Source organism: Cebus imitator, unplaced genomic scaffold (genome assembly GCF_001604975.1).
Source record: "Cebus imitator isolate Cc_AM_T3 unplaced genomic scaffold, Cebus_imitator-1.0 Scaffold42, whole genome shotgun sequence".
NCBI lineage: Eukaryota > Metazoa > Chordata > Mammalia > Primates > Cebidae > Cebus > Cebus imitator.
In genome coordinates, this window is record NW_016107357.1 from 12,368,370 (window position 1) to 12,395,865 (window position 27,496).

The 27,496-nt window shown below is 40.2% G+C and overlaps 2 protein-coding genes across 4 annotated transcripts in view; one reads left to right on the forward strand and one right to left on the reverse strand.

Annotated features, from left to right (window-relative positions):
• EGLN1 (egl-9 family hypoxia inducible factor 1) overlaps positions 1 to 25,584 on the reverse strand; it is a 56,342-nt gene extending 30,758 nt beyond the window's left edge. For all 3 annotated transcript variants that reach the window (XM_017526536.2, XM_017526535.2, XM_017526534.2), the window contains exon 1: positions 24,266 to 25,584. In XM_017526536.2, coding sequence (XP_017382025.1) covers positions 24,266 to 25,156 — 891 coding nt within the window. In that variant the 5' untranslated portion in view covers positions 25,157 to 25,584. The remainder of the gene's footprint in view (positions 1 to 24,265) is intronic.
• Positions 7 to 573, forward strand: LOC108302804 (ubiquitin-conjugating enzyme E2 C-like; the record flags this gene model as incomplete). The annotated part of the gene is made up of 1 exon (XM_017526538.2): positions 7 to 573. A coding segment is annotated over one exon (357 nt), but the record flags the coding sequence as incomplete, so codon positions are not given.
• Positions 25,585 to 27,496: the final 1,912 nt, after the last annotated feature.

Consider the following 27,496-nt stretch of genomic DNA (forward strand, 5'->3'; position numbering starts at 1 on the left):
TTCAAATGGGTAGGGACCATCCATGGAGCAGCTGGAACAGTATATGAAGACCTGAGGTATAAGCTCTCGCTAGAGTTCCCCAGTGGCTACCCTTACAATGCGCCCACGGTGAAGTTCCTCACACCCTGCTACCACCCCAATGTGGACACCCAGGGTAACATATGCCTGGACATCCTGAAGGACAAGTGGTCTGCCCTGTATGACGTCAGGACCATTCTGCTCTCCATCCAGAGCCTGCGAAGAGAACCCAACATTGATAGTCCCTTGAACACCCATGCTGCCGAGCTCTGGAAAAACCCCACAGCTTTTAAGAAGTACCTCCAAGAAACCTACTCAAAGCAGGTCACCAGCCAGGAGCCCTGACCCAGGCTGCCCAGCCTGTCCTTGTGTCATCTTTTTCATTTTTCCTTAGATGGTCTGTCCTTTTTGTGATTTCTGTATAGGACTCTATCTTGAGCTGTGGTATTATTTTTGTTTTGTTTTGTCTTTTAAATTAAGCCTCGGTTGAGCCCTTGTGATGTATATTAAATAAATGCATTTTGGTCATTTAAAAAAAAAAAAAAAAAAAAAAAGAGGTTCACTACAAACAAAACATTTCTTGCAAGGCTGTTTCATTTTAAATAGTCATCTTGATTTTATATTCTATTCCTTGGGTGGCCACTTATGTTATTAAAAGAATGTCTTAAATTAAGATCAATCAAACTACTTAACTTTTTCTCCACAATAACTGAGTAAAATTATACTCAAGGAAGACACACACTGGTTACCTTGTGGCTTCAAATATCACATCCCTTGGCACAATGCCACTAGACCAGGGATTGACAAACTATAGCCTGCAGGCCAAATCTGGCCCGCCACTGATTTTTGTAAATAAAATTTTACTGGAACATAGTCAAGCTCAATCATATGTGTACCGTCTATGGCTGCTTTCAAATTACAATGGCACAGTTGAATAGTTGCAACAGAGACCACACAGCTCACAGACTAAAAGATTTACAATCTGACCTTCGGAAAGTCAGCTGACCCCTGCATCAGAACATGAGGAGTGTTAAGGCTAGAACTGTCTTTATGTCCTCAGTACAGTTCTAGAGAAGGCACTCAAAAATATTTAACTTAATAAATTAGAATGTTGCAAGGAAGATCTCCATAGGCACATAAGGAATGTGTCCACAAAGTTGATACAGAATGCACCTAAACCCTAAGAAGGAATATATAGGGTCCAAATAGAAATGTTCCTTGATCACTCAGTGAAATGAAAGGCTGTGTTGAGACAGGTGAAATGGACTACTACTACACAGAGGTCAAAGCAGGTTCTAAATAAATTGATAAGCCCATCAGACCTAAAGCTACCTTCCCAAAGAACTCCAGTATACAGCACTGTATCAATAACACACGCACCTAGTAACATATAAGAGTCAGGAACTACTATTAGGGCAATTCTTATAAGAATATTTCTGGAACCTTTGCAATTGTGTAATTTGTACTTCTCCAAATGATGAGAGGCAAAACACTTAACACCGAAATATTTTAGATGCGAGTGGGGAGCTAAAAGTTCATCCTACCTAGCAGTCAATATTTTAAAAAGATAACTATTTCAAGAAATACTATAAGGAGTGGTAATTTAAAAGGAAAGAGAAGGAGGGAGGGAGGGAGGGAGGGATCAGCAAATTCTGGCCTGTGGGCCAAATCTAGTCCAACATCTTTTTCTTTTTTTTAAAAGAGATGGGGTCACATTAAGTTGCCTAGGCTAGCCTTGAACTGCTGGGCTCAAGCAATCCTTCTGCCTCAGCCTCCCAGGTAGCTGGGACTACAGGTGCATGCCACCATACTCAGACCACCACCCAGTTTTGTAAATAAAGTTTTATAGGAAGACAGTCACACTTATGTGGTCATGTACTTCTATGGTTGCTTTCCTGTTACGCAACAGCAGAGTTGAACAGTTGCAACAAAGACTGCAAGGCTCAGAAAGCCCAAACTATTTACTATTTGACCCTTTAGAATAAAGAATCTGCTGATTCCCACTTTGGGAAGATGGATCTGATAAGAGAGAAAGATGAGTGTAAAGAACAGATTAGGAAAAACAAAAAATATCAGGGAGATGACATTCATGGCTACCAGGGAAAAAATACACACGTGATAAAGTAAGGAGGGTTTAACTACAGTAGTGTGAAGTGAAGCCAAAAATGGACGTTTGAGCCTCAGTGTTGAGAATACAGACAGGAATCAGAGACAGACTCAAAGAACATGAATGAATCAACTCAATGCTATGGTACCACACCTAAAAGGAGATCAAATATGAAACACATGATACAAACAGCAGGTTTTAGAATGAAGATAATAGTGTAGTATTAGTCTGATATCAGGTGTGAAAACTCTAAAATGCCAATAAGACATACATAAAACATTTAATGGCAGTTTGAAGTACACATTAACAGTACAAAATGGAAAGTCAACTAGAGAAATAGAGTTAGGCATCAACAGTTCAGTGATGGTATCTAAAGATACCGACCTGGATGAGATCGATAAGGTAGAAAAGACAGCAGAAGCAGCAGATCCCATTACTCAGCAACTACAGTGTCAGACCCTATACTGGGCACTTTATATTATCTCTAATCCTCCCAACAATCCTGCTATAAAGGAATTACCCCTATTTTACAGATTAGAAACCTAAGTTTGGAAAGGATTGAGGAAATTTAAAATTCCAAGGTCATACAGCTAATATGTGGCAGGGGTAGAATTCAAACCTCAGTCTATCTGATGGAGCTATAATCCTTATTACATATAAAGAGAGGAATGCTGACATCAAAACCAGAGGGAAATACTATTTATAGTTAGAAGAAAGGAAACCAGCACAGAAGGAATGGTCCAAGAGATCACAGAAAGCCAGGGCAGTAAAGGATCACGTAAGCCAACAGAGGAGAATGCAGCCAACAGGGGAGAGGTGGTAATTTTAACGGCTCGCTATGTGCCAGGTACAGTGCTTTACATATATTAGTTCATTTAGTCCTCTCAACAATCATGACATAGGTACTATGACTATCCCATGAAATAAACATGAAAACAAGGCAAACAGCTTGCTAGCATCATACAACCAGCCAACAGCAGAGCTGGAAATCTAGGCAGCCTGACTCTGAATTTTGACCAATATATACCATGTTACCTGTGGACGTTACAAAATGGTTGAGGAGAAAAAGACAGGAGAGAAAAACGGGCAGATCCTTTTACAAGGAAAATAGTAGCTTTTAGAAGTTTAGTTTCAGAATAACACTTGAAGGCATATGTCATAAGGAGGTTAAAAAACAAGCAACTGTCACATAAAAGCAGATAATATCATCTACTTTTACAAGCCTTGAGGGAAAAGGTAAGAATATTAACTTATAGGGTTAAAACAATCAAGAAAATATAAAGCAATTATTTGGGGCATTAAAAGGTCTTTTAAGTCACTATCGCATAAAGACAGATAGTATCATCCACTTTTAGAAGCCTTGGGGAAAAAAGTAATAGAATATTAACTTAAAGGGTTAAAACAATCAAAAAAATATAAACCAATTATTTTGGGTATTAAAAGGCCATTTTGCTTTGCAAACTTATTGGTTGTGAGAGGTGTTTAGAAGACTTAATAAATGTCCTCTGAGTATCTGAGATACAGAATGTACCTTTTTTATAACCTTTAACAATGGAAAGTATGCCATACACAAGAATTCTCAGACCCAAATGTGAATTACAAGCTCCATGAAATTGTCTTTAAATTTTTAATTTTTGTGGGAAAACAGTCAATATATATATTTTCTCCATGGAATTTTAAGGAGCTGTCAGTCTTCACCCCAGATTCAGAATCTCTGATACAGAAGATCTGTAGTGGGGCCCCAGCAGCAATGTGATCCTGATGCAAAGCTTATAGGCTTACAGAAACTATGACACTGTCTGCTTACACTGCCTGAGTTACTTGAAAACAGTATCTTAGTAAATGTTTAAGGTTAATATGAACTTTACTACTTGACCAATACCATACATTATGATTTACATGAAAAAACTAACCTGCTCAAAGATTTGTATACTATATTTGAATACTAAGAAAATAATGTTCCTTTGAGTGAATGGCTAGGTTTCTCCTTGAGTGTTAGTTTGTCCCTGCTGACATTAAACAACATTCCAATGGTGCATTTCTGAAATAATTTCAATAAAGGAAAGACTCATTTAATAAATATTTGGCTCACCTCAACCGTTTAAAATTGACAGGCCGCATGTGGTGGCTCATGCCTGTAATCCCAGCACTTCGGGAGTCTGAGGTGGGTGGATCACTTTAGGTCAGGAGTTTGAGACCAGCCTGAGCAATATGGTAAAAACCTATCTCTACAAATAACACAAAAACTAGCCAGGCATGCCGGCATGCATCTGTATTCGTGCATATCTGTATTTGTGGGCATCTGTATTCACAGCTACTTAGGGGCTGAAACAGGAGGATCATTACAGTCCAGAAGGCAGAGGCTGCAATGAGCTGAGAAATAGTGCCTCTGCATTCCAGCCTGGACAACAGAGTGAGACCCTATCTCTAAATAAATAAGAAACTTCTTATTTATTTGTTATAAATAATAAACAAGAAATAAATAATAAATAAGAAATCTTGCATACAGCAAGATCAAGTAGACCTGAAAATAAATATAATGCCCCTCAAAACAAGCATAAATAGAAACTTAGTTCACATGTCTAAGCTAGGAAATTAAGCTCTAGAATCAGACTATCCTGGTTTGTATAACTTTCTAGCTGTGTGATTTGGAACAAGTTTTTAAATCTTTCTGTGTCTCAGTTCCCTCAACTGTAGAATGAGGAAAATAGTAATGATCTGTACCTCATCTGGTTGCTGTGAAAATTAAATGAGGTAATCTGGGTAGAAAGAGCACTTATAGCCCAGCAATTCTAGTTCTAGAAATTTTTCTTACAAAAACCTTGTTAAAATGTACAAAGATATATCTTTAAGAATATCTAATGTATTGCTGGCATTAGATTATTTGTCACAGAAAAAATTACAAATAATCCGAACTTCAACCATGAAGAGCTAGTAAATAATTTACAGTACAATTTTTAATCCAGCATGATGTTTCTGAGATTCATCCAAGGTTGCTGCACAAAAGATTAGTTCACTTCATTTTACTGCTAAATAGTATTTCAATGTATGATGTAGCACATTCTGTTTATTCTCCAGATGAGAGACATCTAGGTTTTTTCCTATTTTTGGTGATAATGAATAAAAATGTTTAGGTCTTTTTGTATGAACATGTTTTCATTTCTCTTGATACTTAGGAGTAGAATTCCTGGGTCATATGAAAAATTTATATTTAACTTTCTGAGAAATGACTAAGCTGTCTTCCAAAGTGACTGTACCATTTTGTAGTCCCACAAGCAATGAATGCATGAGGATTCCACCTGCTCCATGTCCTTGCCAAAACTTGGTATTACCAATATAATTTATTTTAGCCATTCTAGTGTACATGTAGTGGTATCTCATTGTGGTTTTTATTTTTCTAGTAACCAATGATGTTGAGAATCTTTTCATGCACTTGGCCATTCCTGTATCTTCTTTTGTGAAATAGCTGTTCAATTTTTCTGCCTATTTTTCTTTTGGGTTCTCTTCCTTTCATTGAGTTAATACATTCTTTAGACATTCTGCTACAAATCTTTTGTTGAAATATGCTTGTAAATATTTTTTTCTGAAGGGGCTGTCTTTTCATTCTTTCTTTTTTCCTTTTTTGAGATGGAGTCTCACTCTGTCTCCCAGGCTGGAGTGCAGTGGTGCGATCTCAGCTCACTGCAACCTCCGCCACCTGGGTTCAAGCCACTTTCCTATTTCAGTCTCCTGAGTAGCGGGAATTACAGGTGTGCACCACCATGCCCGGCTAATTTTTGTATCCTTAGTACAGACGAGGTTTCACCATGTTGGCCAGGCTGGTCTAAAACTCCTGACCTCAAGTGATCTGCCTGCCTCAGCCTCCCAAAGTGCCGGGATTACAAGCATGAGCCACCATGCCCAACCTAGGTCTTACATTTAGGCCAATGAACCATTTTGAATTAATTGTTATGTATGGTGTGATATAAGGGTCAAGGTTTATTTTTTTATATAGATATGCATGTATTCCAAAACCATTTATAGAAAAGAAAAAAAAATCTACTCAGTACTGAATTTCCTTGGTATCTTTATTTAAAAAAAATAATGATAATCAATTGATATTGTTAGTGTGGGTCTACTTCTAACTCTTAATCCTGTACCATTGATCTATTTCTTCTTTGACCCATAGGTTATTTAGAAATTTGTTGTTTAATTTCCACATTTAAAAAAATTTCATTCTATTACTTATTTCTAATTTAATCCCATAGTGGTTAGAGGATATATTCTGTATTATTTCAATTCTTAATTATTAAGACCTGCTTCATGGCCTAGCACCTGTTCTAGGCTGGTAAATGTCCCTTATATACCTTCAAATAATGTACTTTATGCTGTTAATGCAAGGAATATTCTACAGATGTCAATCCGATCAAGATGGTTGATGGTGTTAGAATCTTTTATATCCTTGTTGACTTCCTATTTGTTCTAAGAACTGCTGAGAAAGAAGTATTGAAATTTCTAGCTATAATTGTAATTTGTTGATTATGCCTTTCATTTCTATCAGATTTTGCTTTATCTACTTCGGAGCACTGTATTATTTTTATAATCAGAAAACATATAAAATCATAAATAAAGCAGCAACTTCTTTTCCATGACATTTAAGATTTTTACAGGCCAGGTATGGTGGCTCACGCTTGTTATCCCAGCATTTTCAGAGGCCAAGGCAGGCGGATCACCTGAGGTCGGGAGTTTGGGACCAGCCTGGCTAACATGGCTAAACCCTGTCTCTACTAAAAATACAAAAATTAGCCAGGTCCGGTGGCACGCACCTGTAGTCTCAGCTACTCGGGAGGACAAGGCAGGAGAATCGCTTAAACCTGGGAGGAGATGGAGGTTGCAGTGAGCTGAGATAGTGATCGTGCCACTACACTCCAGCCTGGGCAACAGAGCCAGACTCCCATCTCAAAAAAAAAAATTTTTTTTACAGTTAAAATATATATGCAATTCCAAAACTGCCAAAATAACACTGCAATTACCAAGTATTTAAACTATATTGTTACCAAATTATTCAATTATATAATTCAAAGTGTTCATTCTTCTGTATACCTAGACAGTATATATTTCTGTAAGAAAAACATATGAATACATGTAGTTTAACTTCATTTCCTCAATTCCTTATTTTTAAACGATAAGCTTTACTGTCTTTGCAAATAACTAATTTTATACAATGTCAACACTTAAAAAAGCTACTCCATATAATAGAGTAGTTCACATCTTAATGGTTTCATGTTTTGACTGTTAAAAATGTTAATTATAATTAATTGTAGAAAAAATTATGGAGCCTACATGAAACTAAGGGCAATACAGGCCACTTAAAATGCACTTTTTACTATAAGCACAATTATTACAGGAGTCAAATTCAACAGCGCAGACACCAAAGTAATTCTATAAATTTTATAATAGCCGCTTAAAAGACATTAAGGGTAAATAAGCCATAAAGCATGGCTGAAAAATAGGCAAGCCGCCAAATATCCCCCATTATTTTAAGAGAAAAAGAAATAACATTACTTTGTTTTTAAAGCTACCTATTAAGTTATAGGCCATATGGTAAATAAAATACTAATATCAACAAATTTTTAAAAAAATCAAACATGTGCTTACATCAGTAAGATCTGTAAAATAAGGTCAGGCATAGTGGCTCATGCCTTAAATCCCAACTACTCAGGAGGCCGAGGCAGGAGGACTGCTTGAGGCCATGAATTTGAGACCATCCTGGCAACATATAGCAAGACCCTGTCTCTATTAAAAAAAATTTGTTTTAAAGTATAAACTCATTTGTGTGTGAGATTTGATCCAATCATTCTAGCTTACCTGAATCCATCACTAGCTTTTAAAATTAATTAACATCTAAGGGTTTTGATTTTTTAAATATAGCTTAAATAATTAAATTCACAATTATAAATAAAATACTATTGCCACTTGACTTCATTCTGCTAATGGAGAAGGCATGGAGAGAGAAAGATTTTTTAATCAAGGTGCTCCTCTGCTGGAGTTATTTCATTACCCATGAGGTTACACAACTATCTGAATGCAGTTCAAGATGCCCTTATCAACCGAACACTATTTCCTTTCTCACAGTGCCAAATCTATGTGCCAACTGCCTAAGCAACAATAGATTGGTCTTAATTAAAAATAAGGTTCTGACATCCCAGTAAAAGCAAGTCAAGATTTCTGAATCTAAAATTGAATCTCAACTTCTGATACCAATGGTAACCAACTCCAAGAACAGAGTTAAGGGCAACCAAGACCAAGTCCTAACCTGAAAAGTCACTGCTGAGAGCTAGAAATATAACTACTTTTTAAAAACGTCTTCTACAAATAATCACTTATTCAACAACTCCTCTGTTAATTAGGTCAGTATTAATCCCATTTCATAGATGGAGAGACTGGCAGAGTTGCTGAGTGCCTTGTTCACTGGTAGAGAGCCAGATGACAAGAATCCAAGGCAGTACTAGCTGGTCCTATTCCCATTTCTGGCTTCTGTCAAGAAACATCTTCCCCACCCCGCACCACTGTTCTCCCTTTCCCCAGACAATTCTAAGAGGAAGAAACACTAAGAATCTCTAGAGTAGGCACACATTAAAGAAAAAGCTTGCAGTTACTATGCAACATCAAAGCACAGTTCCTGAAAATTGGCAATATGAACAAATTGTTCTTCCATGTTCTGCAATTCTGCAGATACCCTGTACCAAAACTATCCAGAGATGTTTCAGATCTAACCATTATAGAAACTATTTTTAATATAAACAAAACTAGTATGAATTCTAGTTTCATTTTTGTTAGTAAGCACCCCCTGCCCCCACCCATTCCCCAGCTGTGGAGTACTATTAAGGCTTTTATTTTTTAAAAAAATTCTGGTTAATATTACTGAAATGCCAGTTACAAGGAAAAACAAAAATGCAAAACAAACATGCACACAGGCAATGTGAGCAGGTGACAAGACAGAATAAAAGGATAAAAGGACAAAGAAAATCATAAGCCAGTGTTAATTATTAGTGATAACGATTCTCAGACCTTTATGGTACAACTGCACATCTAGAATTTCTAAAGAAAGAATTAACCCAGCAAATGTGTCAGGACAGGTATGCCCACCAGAGAAGACATTATCACTAAGTTGTAGTTTCCATCCTGGTATACACCAGTTAACTTTGTTTTGTTCTATAGCCAGACCGTATAAGGCATACATCTTTCAGAAGTCCATTTATACTTACTATCAGTTACAGTGGGAAAGAAACTCAAAGCATAGTTCTAAAGGCAGGGAGGGAGCAAGAACAACTGAACACACACAGAAACCTTATTCTACCATAACATGGTATGAAATGCTTTAAAATGTTTTGTTTTGGTTTGGTTTTTTGGAACTCAGGGGTTTTTAACATAGGGCCTATGGATGGCCTTTATTATAAGCAAAACGTTGTGTGTACTATGCTCATTTTGAGTGTGAGACAGTACACAGCTCCCACTAGATTTTGAAAGTGGTTCACCAAAAAAAGTTATGAGACGCTAGCTTATATGACTGCCTTGGAAAAAATTTGTAAGCTATTGGAAAAGGGTGTTATTTTATTATCACACGTGACTTTTAGTCCACCATTTCTTTATTCAAGGCATTTTATTCCAAAATATTTTGGGTTGTTATCACCCAAAACTATAACTACTGTTTGCACATAAATTATCTGTGGTAAATATTTCTTAGGCTACTTTCCTTACCAACTCTGTAATCAAAGAATAAAAACACATTTTAAGTATCAAAACTAAGGAAAATTGGCAGGTGAAACTGTCATTTTTGTTTAAAGGATAAAAATGTTTGAATGCATCAGAAAATCAGATTCAAATGACCTTAACACTGTTAGATTTCTGTTGTCTACACTCCACCATCGCCCTCTTTTAATCCAGTTGAAGGAACTGCTTCTCCCACGTTGATTAATCCTTGAATCTAGAAATGTGGTTAAGGCCAAAAGGGTTTCTAATCATAAAATAAATATTTCTCACCTTGCTAAACTCATGCCCTCTTTTGTTAAATATAACTCTTACATCTCCTTCCATGTATCTGAAATTTTGAATAAATTACAGTTCTAAAACAAAATCAAAGACATGATGATTTTAGAAGCTTAAAATTTTGCTCTTTAAAATTTTACTCTGCACATCAATGGGGTATCAATGTTGAACATTTTATCTGCTTTCTAGCTACAAGTTTTTCTCTTCTAGGTCTTGTAAGAAGGTTATATAAAGAAGTCACGTTCAACATTATATCTATTATGCTGCTTTGTTTTAAAGGATTCACACACCATTGGTAGGGGTGAGGGACAAAGGATGTGCAGGCCCTTTCTCCATGAGATTCATGGATGTGCGAAGTTCTATTGCAGTTCATAACCTGATCAACTGACTTGTGGCCTAAGCAATGGCATAAAACTTCATTTCACCTTTACAGCAAACCTTTCTCCTAGTACTTGGAGTTAAAAATAGTTTAAGCCATGTTGGCCTGGGCTATTTTTATCTGGAAAATAGGAACTAGAAACAGCATAGCAAGCACAGAACGGTGAGTTGACCACAACAGGATGAAAACTCTCAGACTTTTTAAAAGTCTCACTACAGTTTTAGAAATCGGATGGAAAGGTGGTAAAGCAGAGGTGAGGCACAGAGCAGAGGATCAGCTAGGGCAATGCACTGAGTGTTAAGAAGTTATGACTAACACTGTACACAACGAGCAATAATAAAAGTCCTCTGCCTAAGACAGAATAACATAAAACCATTCCTTCCCCTGCCCTTACAAATGTCTAGAGAGGATAATCTGGGAATAAAAGGTATATAAAGTTTTTGAGAAAAGAGAGATCAAAGGACATTCAGAGTTCAGGAGGATATCTGGAAAGCAGACTTAGCCTAGATCCTAAAGGATGTAGAAGATATGAATTGCTGGGAGAGGAGTGTGGGAGTGGTAAACCAATCAAAGAATTCATAGATGCACTAGGAGGAGGAGAAGGGGAGCAGAAGAAGGAAAACAGTCTGGCTGAAACAGTGATTGTATTTCAAAGGGCAGTAGCAAATCAGGGTGGATAAATGGTGCGGGCCTAAGCAGCTGGTGAGCATTAAATGTGTATTTATACATTAATCAAACTGTATTCTCAACAAACCTCTGAAGATTCCCGAGTAAGATTTTTATGAATGCTGGTAAATTTATACAGGATGTATATGGGTAATATATGGAGAAAAATGAATTAAGGGGAAAAAAATATTGTGTAACAATCCAGATAGAAAGTGATTTTTAAAATTGCAGTTAGAGTGGTGCAGTGAGAATTCAAATATAATACTGAGTCCTCGATGCAAGATGCTGAGTATACCCATATTGAAAATAAAGGGTTCTCACCTCAAGTGGTTCACAATAGTAGAGGAAATGGGAATGGAAACCAACCACAGTGAAGTATGCTATCACAGTGATAGGAAGTACCAGAGCAACAGACAAGACAAAGCTGTAAGTCTGCTTAGAGAAACATGGGCAAGAAGTTAGGGAACCTTCTCACTGCTTTCCAAATGAAAGAGCTGAGGAAATGCATAGCAGTAGAAAATGAAGGTAGGTTCAGGGACCTAGGTTCCTGTGACTGGAACAGAAAGTGCATGATGGGAAGTGAAATGTTCTTTATAAAAAAGTAGCAATGGATAGAATGGACTAGAAAGATACAAAAAGAAAAAAAAATTAGGCTTTTGTAATAATCCAGGACAGAGATGAAGAGTGTAAATGGGAATGAGGAACAAGAAACTGATAGGAAGTTTTAAATAAGTAAAATTTTCGTACTGATAGAGGAAAGTATGTTTTTCTAAAACATCACGCTGTTTCCGACTTGGAGACTTTTTTTTTCCTTAGACAGAGTCTTGCCCCAGCACCCTGGCTGGAGTACAATGGCATGATCTTGATTCACTGCAACCCCCGCCTCCCCGGTTCAAGCAATTCTCCTGCCTCAGCCTGCTGAGTAGCTGGGATTACAGGTGCGCAGCACCATGTCCTGCTAATTTTTTGTATCTTTAGTAGAAAGAGGGTTTCACCATGCCAGGCTGGTCTGGAACTCCTGACCTCAGGATCTGCCCACCTTGGTCTCTTAAAGTGCTGGGATTACAGGCGTGAGCCACTGCGCCCCAGCCAACTTGAAGATTTTCAATGGACTTAACTCCAACTTAACCTTTAGAAGTCTTAGCCTAAATAACTACTTCTTCAAAAAATAAAAAAACAAACCTCTCCTGGCCTACAAAGTCTCCTCTTGTGTGCTCCCAATAGGATTCTGTACTTAACATCTTATAAACATCCATAGCACTGGGAATTACAGGTTCAATGTTGTGTTTTCCTCATGGCAGAGAGAATTACTTCGACCTGGGCACTGTGGTACCCTCAGTGCCTAACATAGATCAGATGCTCGGTAAATATCTGTTGAATAACTAAATTGAGTTTACAGGATCAATTTTAAATCTGTTCCCACATCTGCCCATCAGACAGCCTTACCAACCCTCATTCCTTCCAATAAGGGCAAACTTCCGTCTTAATCACACTGAGTTTGCAATACTTCCAGAAAATTCAGGTGGAAATGTCTATCAGAACTCTACAGATGCCAAAGTAAGAGACAGACCAAGGAGTCTTTCACAAATCCTAATAGCTGAAGTCATGATTGTTGTTATTACTATTGTTGTTATTTGTTACAGTTACAGGTAATATTAATTGAGCACTGATTATCCGTTGAGTATTTCTTATTTTCTTATTATCTGGCCTCAAACAGACCTTCTGAATTAGGTACTATTATTAACTCCTACCATACTGATGAGGAAATTAATGCTTTAGTTGTTAGAAAATGTGTCTAAAATCAGAGAGCAATTAAGTAGCAGCAGAAGAGTTTCAACACAGGCAAACTAGTTTAAGAACTTGTGCTTCCATGAGTGCATAAGATTACCCAGGGAGAAAAAAAGCGTAGATTAGATCAAAAAGAGAAAACAAACCACAGATCATAAAGAACAGTAACATTTAACAGGTAGACACTACCAAGGAAGAACTGACATAAGAACCGTTATGTATACCTTTCTATGATTCCTTTTCACTGAATATGGAATAGAATGTCACCTAGTGACTTGCTTCTAGCAAAAAAATACAGCACAGGTGATGGGATGTCACTTCCATCATTAGATTACAAAGACTAAGACTTCAGTCTTGCCAGCAGACACCATTGCCTTTTTGGCTTACATACTTTAATGAAGCAAGCTGCCATGTTAGGGAGGCCCACGTGGCAAGAAACTGAAGCCCTCAGTCCAACAACCTGCCAAGAATTTAATGCTGCCAATTGCCACTGAGTGAGGCTGGAAGCAGATCCTTCCCCACTCAAGCCTTCGAAGGAGACAACAGACCCTGGCCAATGTCCTGACTGCAGCCTGTGGGAAATGGTGAGTCAGACAAAGTAGCTAGGCTGTGCCCAACTCCTGATCTACAGAAAGTATGACATAATAAATGTGTGTTGTTTTAAGCTGCTAAATTTTAGGGTAATCTGTTACGTAGCAACAGATGACTAACACAAACTAAAAAGAAAAATCTAGAAATATAGATGTTCAAGTTCTTTCTGCACACACATCTTCTGACAGTCATGAACAAAAAGTGAACTGAGCTTTAGGAAAAAAGCTATCATTAGCTTGAGGAAAAAAAGAAAACTGAAAAATATGAGGAAAAACAACTGAAAGGATAAGATCCAGGCTGGTAAATGGGTAGCCAAAGATTTTAAAGGTGGGTGGTTAATAGAGCTATTGAAGCAGTAAAAATGCCTGGTCTAAGGAGTGGGGGGTGGGCAGTGGGGAATCACTAAATTTTTTAGCTAAAAAGCAATTTTCTAGCCATCCATTTCAGAGTAGTCCTAATAGAAATCGATAGAAGACATCACACAAGGTAAAACACGCCTTGAGATAGAATAAAGGGTAATTACATAACAAAACCATAGAAGCCAAGCTCCTAGTCACCATTTATAGATAAAAGTTGGAAGTATCAATATTAACAAGAAAAAATTCAGACAGATGGTTGATATGATTTGGCTTTGTGTCCTCACCCAAATCTCATCTTGAATTATAATTCCCACTTGTCAGGGGAGGGACCAGGTGGGAGGTGACTGGATCATGGGGACAGTTTCCCCCATGCCGTTCTCATTGATAGTGAGTTCTCAAGAGATCTGATGTTAAAAGTGTTTGACAATTCTCCCCACTTCCTTCTACCACTTAAGACATGCCATGGGGAACAGTGAGCCAATGAAATCTCTTTCCTTTATAAATTACCCAGTCACAGGTGAAAACAGACTAATACAGAAAATTGGTACCAGGAGTGAAGTATTGCTATAAAGATACCTGAAAATGTGGAAGTGACTTTGGAACTGGGTAACAAGAAGAGGTTGCAACAATTTGGAAAGCTCAGAAGATAGGAAGATGCAACAAAGTTTGGAACTTCCTAGAGATTTGTGTAATAGTTGTCACCGAAATGCTAATAGCGATATGGACAATGAAGTCTGAGCTGAGGTGGTCTCAGATGGAGATAAGGAACTCACGGGGAAGTGGAACAAAGATCACTCTTGCAAGATTTTAGCGAAGAGACTGGTGGTATTTGCCCCTGTCCTAGAGATCTGTGGAACTTTGAACTTGAGAGAGAGAATTTAAGGTATCTGGCAGAAGAAATGTCTAAGCAGCAAAATATTCAAGAGGTGGCCTGGCTTTTTCTAAAAGTGTACACTCATACGCATAAAGAGAGAGACGGTCTGAAATTGGAATTTACGTTTACAAGGGAAGCAGAGCATAAAAGTTTAAAACACTTGCAGCCTGATATGGTTTGGCTGTGTCCCCACCCAAATCTTATCTTGAATTGTAGTTCTCATAAACCCCACGTGCTATGGGAGTGAACAGGTGAAGATAATAGAATCATGGGGGTAGTTTCTCTCATCCTGTTCTCATAAGCTAGTTCCCACGAGAACCGGTGGTTTTATAAGGGGCTTCCCCCTTCACTGGGCACTCATTCTTTTTCTCCCTGCTGCCATGTGAAGAAGGACGTGTTTGCTACCCTTCTGCCATGATTGTAAGCTTCCTGAGGCCTCTCCAACTATGCTGAACTGTGATGTCAATTAAAACTCTTTCCTTCATAAATCATTCATTTTCAAGAATGCCTTTTTACAATCCAATGTTTACCCATACTTTTGTGACCCTCTCTTACCTTAGAATAAAAAGCAAGGCTTTCTATGCTTAAAAGTCCTGGATAGTATATTCTAATTTTAATAATACCAGTATTATTTTATATTTGGTACTTTTATTTGCAATTCCAATGCCAGGCTCCACATCAAAGGGATGAAGGGCTCACACATCACTGATATTGTCGCAGATCAACAAACACAGTCCCTAAGTTATCAGTAACTATCCTCTTCTTTACGTACTACTTTAGGAAGCTATCATCCAGTCATAGTCACGATAAGTCAATGGAACAATTTTTGATATTTTAGGTTCATTCTATCTCTTTCCAATTTTCTGTAGCAGTTTTAATTTCAACAGTAGGTTTAAATGAAGATATTTTATTTCTGACTTTATTTTGACATTGAATCTAAATCTATGCTTATGTTGAACCATTCAATTTTCTTTAATGCTTCCCTAAAGTTCGAACTTTGTATATTTCTTTTTACATGGATTTACAAGTCATCTTGAGTGAGTGGTTCATGCAAGAAAGCACAGACATACTTACAGCCAACACTAGAAGTGTTGCAAGGTTTCCTGCAATAATTCCTGTAGGCGGTTCCAGTGGTAGAGCCAATAAGAGTATATTGCACGAAGAAACCATAGAGCCTCTAGAGAAGAAAGGATGGGGCTAGAAGGTCAATAGTAGTAGTAACTAGCACAACCAATTTGAAGGAATGTGAAAATTTAGAGCACGTAACTTTTTTCCTGTTGCTTGGCTGGGAAATAAGTGTCAGCAAGCTACTATAAATAGCAACAGTGAAAAAGTGAGGCAAGAGAAGAAAAGCAGAAGAGTGAGGGCAGGATAAAATAATGATAATTTCCTTCCAATTGCTCAAGCCAAAAATCTTTGTCATTCATGACTCTTCCTTTCTCTCATACCCCACATCTAATCAATCAGCAAATCTCATTGATTCTTTCAAAATATATCCAGAATTCAACAAATTCTCACCACTTCCATAGCTATTACTCCAATTTAAGCCACCATCATCCAATGCCCAGACTACTATAAGCATTTCCTAACTGGTATTTCTGATTCCATCCTTCTGCCCTACATCTACTGCTACACAATGGCCACAGAGATCTTTTAAAACAAATTATCCCATATCACCAAAATAAAACCCAGCATCCTTGCCATGGCTTACAAGGTAAAACCCTACACAAACTGATCTTATTCCCTATCCCACTACTTCAATCACATATCCTTTACTCCTTCCACTATAACCACATTGGTTTCCTTGCTGTTTTCTTTTTTGTTTTTTTTTTTTGAGATAGAGTCTCACTCTGTTGTCCAGGTTGGAGTGTAGTGGCATGATCTTGGCTCACTGTAACCTCTGCCTCCTGGGTTCAAACAATTCTCCTGCCTCAGCCTCCTGAGTAGCTGGGACTACAGGCCTATGCACCACACCTGGCTAATTTTTGTTTTAGTAGAGATAGGGTTTCACCACGTTGGCCAGGTTGGTCTTGAACTCCTGACCTCAAGTGATCCGCCCACCTCAACCTCCCAAAGTGCTCAGCTTGCACACCAAGCACATTTCAAGTTAGGGCCTCTGTATTTGCTATTTAATACCTTTCCTTGGAATGCTCCTCTTCCACATATCCACATAACTCATTTCCTCACTTCATTCAAGTCTCTATTTAAATGTCATCTTATTTTATCAATCTTATCTAAAAGAGTACTCCCTAGTCACTCTATCCTTATCTTACTTATTCTCCATCTTAGTATTTACCACCTAACATACCATGTATTACTTATACATTTGTTTACTGACTGTACCTCCCCACCCCTCACTTCCTCCAAGTAGAAGTTAAGACACATGAGAAGGCGGGCTTTTTGTTATTGTTCAAGAGCCCCTAGTTCCTAGAACAGTGCCTGTATGTGGAGGGTACTCAACATTTGTTGAATGAACAAATTAGTGAAAACAGTATCAAAACAGGACTCAGAGAATACAAGAAAGGATAAAGAGTACTCGTATTTTGCTTTGGTAAAGAAATAGGACCTGGGACACTGAATAAGAAAAATGAGAATTCTAAACTCATGAAAACTTTATCGCGATCTCAACAAGCAAAGAGAGGCTACAGATACTGTCCAAGCTCTTCATAAATAAAACTAATTGTGAATTGTTGATGGAAAAATGTGATCATGAAGTACAAAGGTGGCAGAAAAGTCAAGTTTTGCCTAGGAAATAAAGCATGAAATAAACCGTTAACAGAAGATTTTGGTTAACCATCAATACATATAGATAGATAGACAGACAGATAGATAATAGATAGATTTTTAAAGTAGAGTTTTAGCTGAAAGAAGAGGCAAAGACAAGCTCTGAAAATGGTCTTAGTAAATTATCTGAATGCCATCATGTAGTCACAGACAATGTTCCAAGTATGGAAATGAGGGCATAGTGGAAAAGAAGGTAGAATGCTAAGCACAGCAGTAAAATCTTAAGTAACAGAAACCGTCCAAGAATGTGCTAGAATGAAAGGGAGACTGAAATAGTTGGTATCGCTTTAAAAAGGCCTAAAGTGAAAAATTAAACAACTAAGCTGATAACATCAGTCCAAAAGCATACCAGAAAGGCGCAGGCTTCAGAAAACATGGAAGAAGAACAAAGATAGATTTCAAGCCTGATGAGGAAAAAAAGTGAAAGGAAAACAGAGTAAACTATAAATCAGAAACAGAGTGGGAAGACAGTTCCTACTAAAGAAACAAGAGAGGAAAGGCCTACTTCGGGGCAAATGGCTTTAAATATCAGAGGAAAGACAGATGGATAAAGAACATCTAAGGAAATTAGATAGGTATTATCTAAAGGAGAAAAACTTAAACTAGAATGTCAGATAAGCCAATGTGTAGAATGATAGATGGAAAAGAGAGAAGAAAGTCTTGAATGTTCAAGCATATTCTTAAAGATGGCAGAGGCTCAGCGCAATAGCTCATACCTGTAATCCTAGCACCTTGCTTTGTTTGTTTGTTTGATTTTGAGACAGGTGCTTGCTGTTACCCAGGCTGGATGAAGTGCAGTGGTGTAATCAGAGCTCACTGCAACCACCACCTACCAGGCTCAAGTGATTCTCCCACCTCAGCCCCTCAAGAAGCTGGAACTATAGCCATGTGCTACCATGCCTGGTTAATTTTTAAATTTTTTTTAGAGATGGGTTTTACCATGTTGCTCCCTGGTCTGGAACTCCTGGGCTCAAGCAATCTACCCACCTTGGCTTCCCAAAGTGCTAGGATTATAGGCGTGAGCCAGAAATTTGGGAGACCATGGCAAGGGGATCATTTGAGGCCAACAGTTCTAAAGCAAAAAATTTAAGAAATTATATGGGTGTGGTGGTGCATGCCTGTAGTCCCAGCTACTATGGAGGCTGAAGCAGGACTACTTGAGCCCAGGAGCTTGAGGCTGCAGTGAGCCATGATTGCACCTCTGCACTCCAGCCTGGTGCAAGTGAGAACCTGTCCAGAAAACATAGAAGATGAAATTAAAATTTTCTTAAGACACCGTTATTTACCAAAGTTAAATCCAAAGAAAAAAAAAAAAAAAAGCATAAAATATACCAAAATTAGCTAAGTAGAAGTATGTCATTGTTACATGAGATATAGCATAAAGTTACAGAAATGAATGAACTGAATCAAATGTCTGTTGATTTTGTCAGCAGCTCTATGACTTAGAACAAGCTACTTCACCTCTCTGGGACTTATTTTTTCCCTTAAAAAAAATGTTATGTCTTCTCTTTAAAAAAAAAAAAAAAAATAGGTTTTGATTGCGGGAAAGTTGTTTGGTTAAAAAAAAAAATGGATGATCATTCCAAGCCCTTTTTTCTCCAGTTTATGGGAGTGGGATGAGACAGGGAAAGCACACAGCTCTTAAAAGAAAGAATCAGAAAGACAACAAATTTCTAAAATGGAAGGGGTAATAGTTAAGAACAGTTCTGCACAGCACTTTACCATCTAAAAAGTACTTTACATGAAACATATGCTTACCTCACAACAATCCTGAGAAGCTAAAAAGACAGGTATCACTTCACACCATTTTATAAACGGAGGAACTAAGGACTCAGAGATTAAGAAGCTGGATAAGGACAGAAACCATAGCAGACCCAGGATCCAACCCAGATTTAATGGCAGAACCAAATCCACTTTCTTTCTTAATAATTTTTTTTTAAACAGAGATGAGGTCTTGAATTTCTGGACTTAAGCGATCTTCCCGCCTCAGCCTCCCAGAGTGTTGGGAATTATAGAAGTGAGTTACCACATGTGGCCCAGAATACATTACCTTTCAAAGTTAAGATGATCGCTCTTATCATCTCCTTCTCCACATAATTAAGGCATTGTGGGTATTTTTGTGGATTATTAGGTAGTAGATAAGAGTTGCAAACATGCCAAAAAAAATTTTTTTTTTTTTTTTTGAGACAGGGTTTCATCCTGTCACCTGGGCTCAGGCAATCCAGCCATCTCAGCCTCCCATGTTGTACCTGGGACCATGGGCACGCACCACCATGCCTATTTTTTTTTTTTATTTTTTATTTTTTTTAGAAACAAGGTCTCACCATTTGCCCACACTGGTCATGAACTCCTGGGCTCAAGTGATCCTCCTGCCTCAGCCCCTCAAAATGCTGGGATTATAGGTGTGAGCCACTGAGCCCAGCCCGAAAAAATCTTTTAATGTAAAATAAAATTCCTTTAGAACTAAAGGAGTTAGTTTACATGTAAGCTATACATCAACTCACTATACAAAATGTTTTCGCACATAGTTGATCACAACCTATTAAGACTACCCTCTCAGTCCACATGTCCCTTATAGCTGGCAGAATTACTGCAGTTGTAGTATTTTCAGCCTTTCTGCATACAGAATAACTTACTTTGAACTTAAATTCTGACATAGCTATAAAAATCATTAAACAAGTAACTTCCATTTGTGTATCCTGGATCCCAGGCATACAAAGAGAATAGCAGAAGTAGATTAAGGTTTATTTATTTATTTAGATTTAAATAACATGAGTTTATTTTCTCACAGTTCTAGAGGCTGAAGGTCTGAGATCAGGATGCCTGCATGGTCTGGTACTGGTGAGGGCTCTCTTCCTATGTCAGTTTTGTTTTTAACATCTAAGAGGATTGTCACCACACCTTTGTTAGTGATAATAAAGCAGCAGCATTTTCCTCATCCTATTCTTTGCTCTAAAAACCATAATCAGCCAGAGCTAACTAATTAACTACAGTAACAGTGAAAAATCTTAGTAATATAGTCTGCTGCTTATTGGTCCCAACCTATTTTATTACTCCTTTTCTTTACGTATGTTTTAACGGAACAGACGAAGTTTTGGATTGAATTCCAAAAATGTTATGTATACATTTCTATTTTAATGGGAAAATGTTTTCCTTCAGAGTGCCTAGGATACTCCAACAGAAAAGTTCAACACTTTCCCATGATCCTCAGTCCTCTGAACTTCTCTTCGTCCTATACCCCCAAGTCAAGGCACACTACTCATCACAAACCAGCAGACCATGGTCCTACTGGATATCACTGAGAGTCTTCTTAATGAAAACAAGCATGAGCAAGACACAGGATCAAAGGGCAGGGTAAGGGCAAAAAGGGGAAAATCCCAAAAAGACCAGAGAAAGTGGAAACAGGAGCCTGGTTACATCAGTGGCTACAATTACATTTCTGTTTTTCTCCTGTCTTACTTCATTTTTCCCCTGTGGTTCCTTTTTTTAAAGTAGTTGCATAAACAGTGGCCAGATAAGCACGTCTAAAGTAGAAATTCAGAGGAAAACAAAGCATACACTGAATGGGCCACAGCCAATCATATATCATCAGATTACCAGGCCCTTACATAAAGAAAATGCAATATAGATGATGTAAATAAAAAAGAACATCAGATTCTTAGTCAGAAAATCTGAATTTAAGTCCTAATATGCTGCAGAATTTCCAAAGAGTGAACTAAATTTCCTGAGTCCCATTTTTCTAATCTATAAAAAGAGATACAACCACCTATCTACTGCTGTGAAAGCTGACATGAGTAAAATACTACACATTTGCTGCACAGAACTTTAAAAATCACTATCATGTTATGAAGAATAATAAAATTCTGAATTGAAGTCTTCCTCTGCAATCACATACAAAAACCATATTCTGACATCTCTTAACAGTTATACCAACAGGTGCATAGTTCAGGTGGGTAAATTCAAAAGTGGATTTTAAGCCACTATCTGAAATAAACATTGCAGTCACCTAATAAAAAGTTTTAGAGCCCAACCATAGAGTATGATTATTCACATATAAAGCTAGTGCTACTCACCACTTTCAACAAAATATATATACCAAATTGCAGTTCCAGCAGTGTGTAAGCTACATCTCATTTAATGCGCTACCTATAACTAGTGTAGTAAAAAAAAAAAAAAGCATAAGTTTGATAGCTGAATGACTTAAGCCTGAACACCAGCTAGGTTACTAAAGTGGTAGACCTCTGTCAAGTCTGAGCTGAAAATCCCTCAAATGTAAATTAGGAATAACACTACTCACTTCATAGAATTAAGATTATTGTGGCCACAAGAGGTGGCTCAAGTCTGTAACTACAGCACTTTGGGAGGACCGGGCAGGAGGATCACCTGAGCCCAGGAGTTCAAGATCAAATGATCAGCAAGACCCTGACCCTACAAAAAAATCTTTTTTCATTTGGTCTAGCACAGCACAGTCTGTGCCTACAGTCCCAGCTACTTCGAAACTGAGGTGGTAGGATCGCTTGAGCCCAGGAAGTGGAAGCTGCAGTGGGCCATGCTTATGCCCTTGTACTCCAGCCTGGGCAACAAAGGGAAGACCCTGTCTAAAAAAAAAAAAAAAAAAAAAAATTACTCTGATTGTACCTGTATTGACCCTAATCTGATGCCTAACATACTGTGGTTGTTCAATACACAGTGGGTGGTATTTTGATTGCCTTTTCATTTCCAAGAAGCAAACAACCTTGTTTTTTCAGGAATACTTACATTACATGTTCAAACACAATTACCAAAACCTCTTTCGGCCAGGAAGTGCAATGAAAGGAATTCCTGAATATCATTTATAGATCCTGAAGTTGTGTCCCTAAAATTATTATAAGCATAAGATCAAATCCAAAGCGTTTAAAGGCCATTCCTTCTTCATCCAGTCCCTTATTACCTGCTACTATGTACAGTTAGGTGACTTAAAACCCCAAACACTAGAACTCTTGAGGAAGGAGGTAGCTATTTTCTAATAGCATCCCTACCAGAAGCAACTGCTCTCAGAGCCAGGCTGTCTGCTGTCCCTTATCTAAGAATGACAGGTGAAAGCACTTGGAAAGCTAAATTAACTAAGGAAAGCAGATCAAGAAAGATTTGGGACATCATCTTCAAGAATCCAATTTAAACTTATGTCTCAACTATATACTTTGGTCAGTCTTCACAGCCCTGTTCCCTCAAACTAATTTCTTTCCTACTCTGAGCTCAGGACTTGTGTTCAGATGTGATCCATAACAACGTTCATTTTTAAAAAATATCAATGAAAAGCTAGTGAAAGACCAAGGCTGAGATTTCATCAGATCCCCCTTTTCCTACCAGTTTAATATGATTCAACTGTTCCTAAGACTACATGAAATTAAGATGTGTGCCTTTACCCAGCAATGAAGGGGCAATACGTAAATTAGACTCCACATTGTATTTTTCCCCACAAAATTTTCATGTTTATAATTTTTCTCATTGCCTATGTTCAGCCTTCTGAGCAGCCTGAGAATCACATGTAATGAGTGTCAAAACAGATGGTCTCACACACACTACAAAAGAACCACTGGGAAGAGTCAGCATGTGTGTACAAACATGTAAGTGTGATGCTCTCCCAGGTCAATCTCTCAAAACTCACAAAATCAGACAGAGACTGATGGTGGAGGCGGTGGCCTGGGAGTGGCTGGATATAAAGAAAAGATCAAGATCCGAGAAGTAAAATGAAAAAGACCTGCAAGAGAGTATTAAGGAGGAAAGAGTCTACCATGAGGGAGAAAAAGAGAAAATAGACTAGGTAGGAAGTGAAGAAATCTGTGGAGAAAAAAACGCAACAGTAAAGAGAAAACAAAAAGATCTCACCAAATTGGGAGGATAAAACAAGTCCTCCTGCTCCAATTCCGTGTTGTTTTTTCCAGGAAGCTACAAAATAGTTCTTTTTCAACAGAAGGATTACATTAACAAAGCAAATAAAGGAAACCAATGCTAAAAATGTAGCCTACCTACACAGAGAGATCCGAAAACGGAAATACTTCTTTTCCCTTTTTGTAATGGGTTTCAAAACAGTAGGAACAGGGAGAGGGTAAGAGCTATAAGAGGGGGAGGGGAGTAGCCACGCTCTTCCTGAATATGGAGACTCTTTCGACTAAATGCTTAAATTTACCTTTTTGTGGTAAGCCGGCAAATTCTTAACTGAACACAGCGTTTGACTCTCAATCAAAATGTGATGAGTGGTTCAGATAGCATAGGGAATTTAAGAGCTTATGCAAACACAAGACTGATGCAGCATCAGGACTTGCTTTGGGTGGTACTCTAACACCCCCTCACTGGGTGGCTAAAACGCCACTGAGGTATGAATTGTGACTAACAGTGGAATGGAAGAAAGAAAGAAAGTAGCAAAGTTAAAGTGCCTACGTTTAGCCAGAAAACTATGCAATTAGCCGGAGAAGTTTGTGAACCGGCAGTAAGTGGAAAACAGCGGACACAAAGGGGCTAACTAGATCAGACAGCTACTCCGAATTCTGTCCGTCTTCCTTATGGGGTGCTACACAAAAGTCCCTTCTATACAGAGGAATGCTGCTCCTCAGCCTAGACAGTTACAGTCGCGAGGAGGGGCTGCCCGCCGAGAAGGGCATGTCCAGCGCAAACCCGCAGCCCACACTTACTTTCGTCCGGCCATTGATTTTGTAGCTGCCCAGCTTCCCGTTACAGTGGCGGATCAGGTCGTCCATGCTGCTCATGAGCAGCCCAATGGTTTCGCAGCCGGGCTCCTTGCCCTCGATCCAGGTGATCTTATCGCCTCGGATGTCCTTGGACGAATCACTCTTCTGGCTGACCAGCTGCCCGTCCGTGAACTTCCCGGTGTCGTGCAGGGCGCGCACCTCGTCGCCGATCTGCTGTCCGGTCTCCTTGCCGAGGAAGTCGTCCACCACACAGATGCCGTGCTTGTTCATGCAGGGCACGATGTACTCGAGCGCCAGTTTCAGCGCCGGCAGGGGCTTCGTCTGCCCGTTGGGCCGCAGGCCGCCGCTGTGGCTCAGCGCATCCCCGGGCGTGTTGCTCGGGGGGTAAAGGTTCGCCTTCTCCTGGAACAGCGACGAGCGGGCCGGCTGCTCCTCCTTCCCAGGCTCGGCCTCGGCAGCTACCGCCGAGGCCTGGCCGCCGGGGCCCGCGCGAGACGGGGACGCGGCCGCCGCGGGGTCGGCCGCGGGCTTGGCCTTTGCCTTTGCCTTGGCCGCGTCCCCGGAGGCGCTGTCCCGGCGCGCCGCTGCCTTCCTGGTCTCCCGGGTCCCGGCCCTGGGCGGCGGCGCTGCAGCCGGCGGCGCGGGGCCGGAGTGCTGGTGCGGGCCCACTCCGTGGCCGAGGGCGCCCTCGCTGCCCTGGCACACGAGCTTGTGCTTCTTCCAGTCCTGACGCTGGTGCTCCTTGCAGCAGTAGAAGGAGCTGCGGCAGCGGCTGCAGCGCAGCAGGTTCTCCATCTTCCCGCACAGCTCGCAGTACTGCCGGTCTCGCTCGCTCGGGCTCGGCCCGCCGGGCCCGCCGCTGTCATTGGCCATGGCGGCGGCGGCGGCAACGGCGGCGGCTGCGCCCGAGCAGGAGGGGTGGCGGTCGGACGGCCTCGCCCGAGGCTGGGGAGCGGGGAGAGAAATCGGGGCCGTTACTGCGCCATGCACCCGCTACCCTCGCCTCAGGGAGGCCGGCACCCCGCGCCCTCGGCCCGGCCGCTTCCGAGTCCTAGGCTCCGGCGCAGCGCCGGCGGCCGCCTCACCGCCTCATCGCCGCCGTGGGCTGAGAAAACGCGGCCTGTGCGGCGAACGGCAACCTGGGCTCGGGCGCGCGGGCCTGGGGAGCTCAAGACCGGCCCCCTCGGTCGCCGTCGCCGCCTCAGCGTCCCGGGCGGCCCGGCCCAGGCTGTGGAGGAGCGCAGGGCATGCGGGCGCCACTCGCTCTGCGCGCTCTGCACGTACACCACGGCCCCGCGGCGACCCGGGCGGGCGGCGCGCGAGGGCGGAGGGGGCGGAGGGAGGGCCGGGGGGAGGGCCGAGGGGCGGGGGCCGCGCTCACACTGGGGCGCTGGCGCGCCGCCTGGGCCGCCTGCGCTCCTCTGCACTCGGCGGGGCCGGACCTCGGCCTCGGAGCCGGGTCGTCCGCCTCCCTCCGCCCAGGGCGGGGCCGGGACACAGAGGCCGGTGCGCTGCCTCAGCCCGCAGCGGCCTGAGCGGGGACGCAGAGGGGCGGCCCGCGAGCGGCGGAAAGGCGTGGGGCCGCGCGGGCAGTGCCTACACCTGCTGGGGGAGGGCGCCGGCCGCGAGCGGGTGGCGGAGCCTAATCATGGCTGCTCTTCCTGCAGGCCGGCGCGAGTTGTGCGAGGCGCGCTCCAGTTAGGGTTGCAAGGTGGCTACTGCGATCCTCGTTTTGTAGAGGAGGAAACGGAAATTCAGAGAAGTAAAGTAACTTGCCCAAGGTCACGCAGAACTGACTGGGACTGAATCCAGGAATCAGGCGCTCAGATTTCAAGGGTTTTTCCATTGCACCATCCAGCCTCTATTTCAAGAAGCCGTGAAATGGTTAAGAACAAAAATAAGTATTACTATGGTGTTAATCCAATCTCTTGTGCCCCATTTCAACCTAATTTTAAAGGTTATGAAATTTGAGGGTTAAAGTCAAAAACTTATTTTTAAAACCTTTGAAATCCCGCCGAGTTCAAAACCCCTTGATTGGGCTACCAAGTCAAATGAGGTCATCAGTGCTCATTCCAATATCCAATTTAAACTGATGGAATTATCCCTGAAAAGTTAATTTTGGTAGTAAGTGAGCAGTACTACTACATTAACGACTCTCACATTTATTTTTAATAGAATCTGTGCTACGCTGATGAATACAATTCTTTGTTTTATAGAGCATCAAAACCTTACCGTAAATATGTCAAGGATGTTTCTGCTGTTATTTGTCTTAAGGATAAAAAGGCCTGTGACTTAGAGTTTAACAGTCTTTATCGAACACTTACTGTGGAAAATGCCGTGCTAGGCTTGTGTATCACTTGAATATACTTCAACTTCAGTCCTTGAGATTTAGCCTTCCAAGCTTAAAAAAGCTGCAATATGTATTTCAAAAGCAGGAAGTAAGGAATTACTATAAGCCACGTTGTAGAATTAAAAAAAATAAAGCTTGAATCCAAAAATATAAAACCTCTTCATCAAATATACATAATTTAAAACTGTTATAAAAGTCTGCTACATACGTAAATGGCAGTCTGGGGATCCAGTCAGGTGAAAGAGAATAATAATTCCAATTAGCTTGTCCTTTGGGAAACTGAGGTAAATATACTCACGTCTTCAAATTCCAAACCGAACTAAAAATCCACATTTCTGTAAAGAATTAAGACCTGGATCTGTCTTATGTGTATCCTACTTTCCCAGAGCTTTATTAAATGCAGCAAAATGTCATTGTTTCAGACATTACTAATTAGGCTGTTCAACAAATGTATTGGGAGTGTACTGTGTGCTACACTGTCCTTGACAAACAAACGAATTAGTCATACTACACTCAGAGACACATAGTCCAATGCAGGAGGCAGATATGTAAAGAACCACAATCCAGAGTTCGGAGTTTCCTAAAAGAGGGTTGAATAGGATGGAATGGGAACACAGAAAAAGGAATTGGCTTTAAAACGTAGAAGCAAGCTATCTGTGAAACTGCTTTGCTATGTGTGCATTCACCTCAGAGAGTTGAACCTATGTTTTGATTCAGCAGTTTAGAAACACACTTCATGTAGAATCTAGAAAGAATCTAGCTCTGCTGTTTGCACTAATAAAATCCAAGCAAATTAATTCAGAAATTCTTTAAATGTAAAGCAGCTATCTCGTGGCTTATGAAAAACTTTTAAAACATTTTTC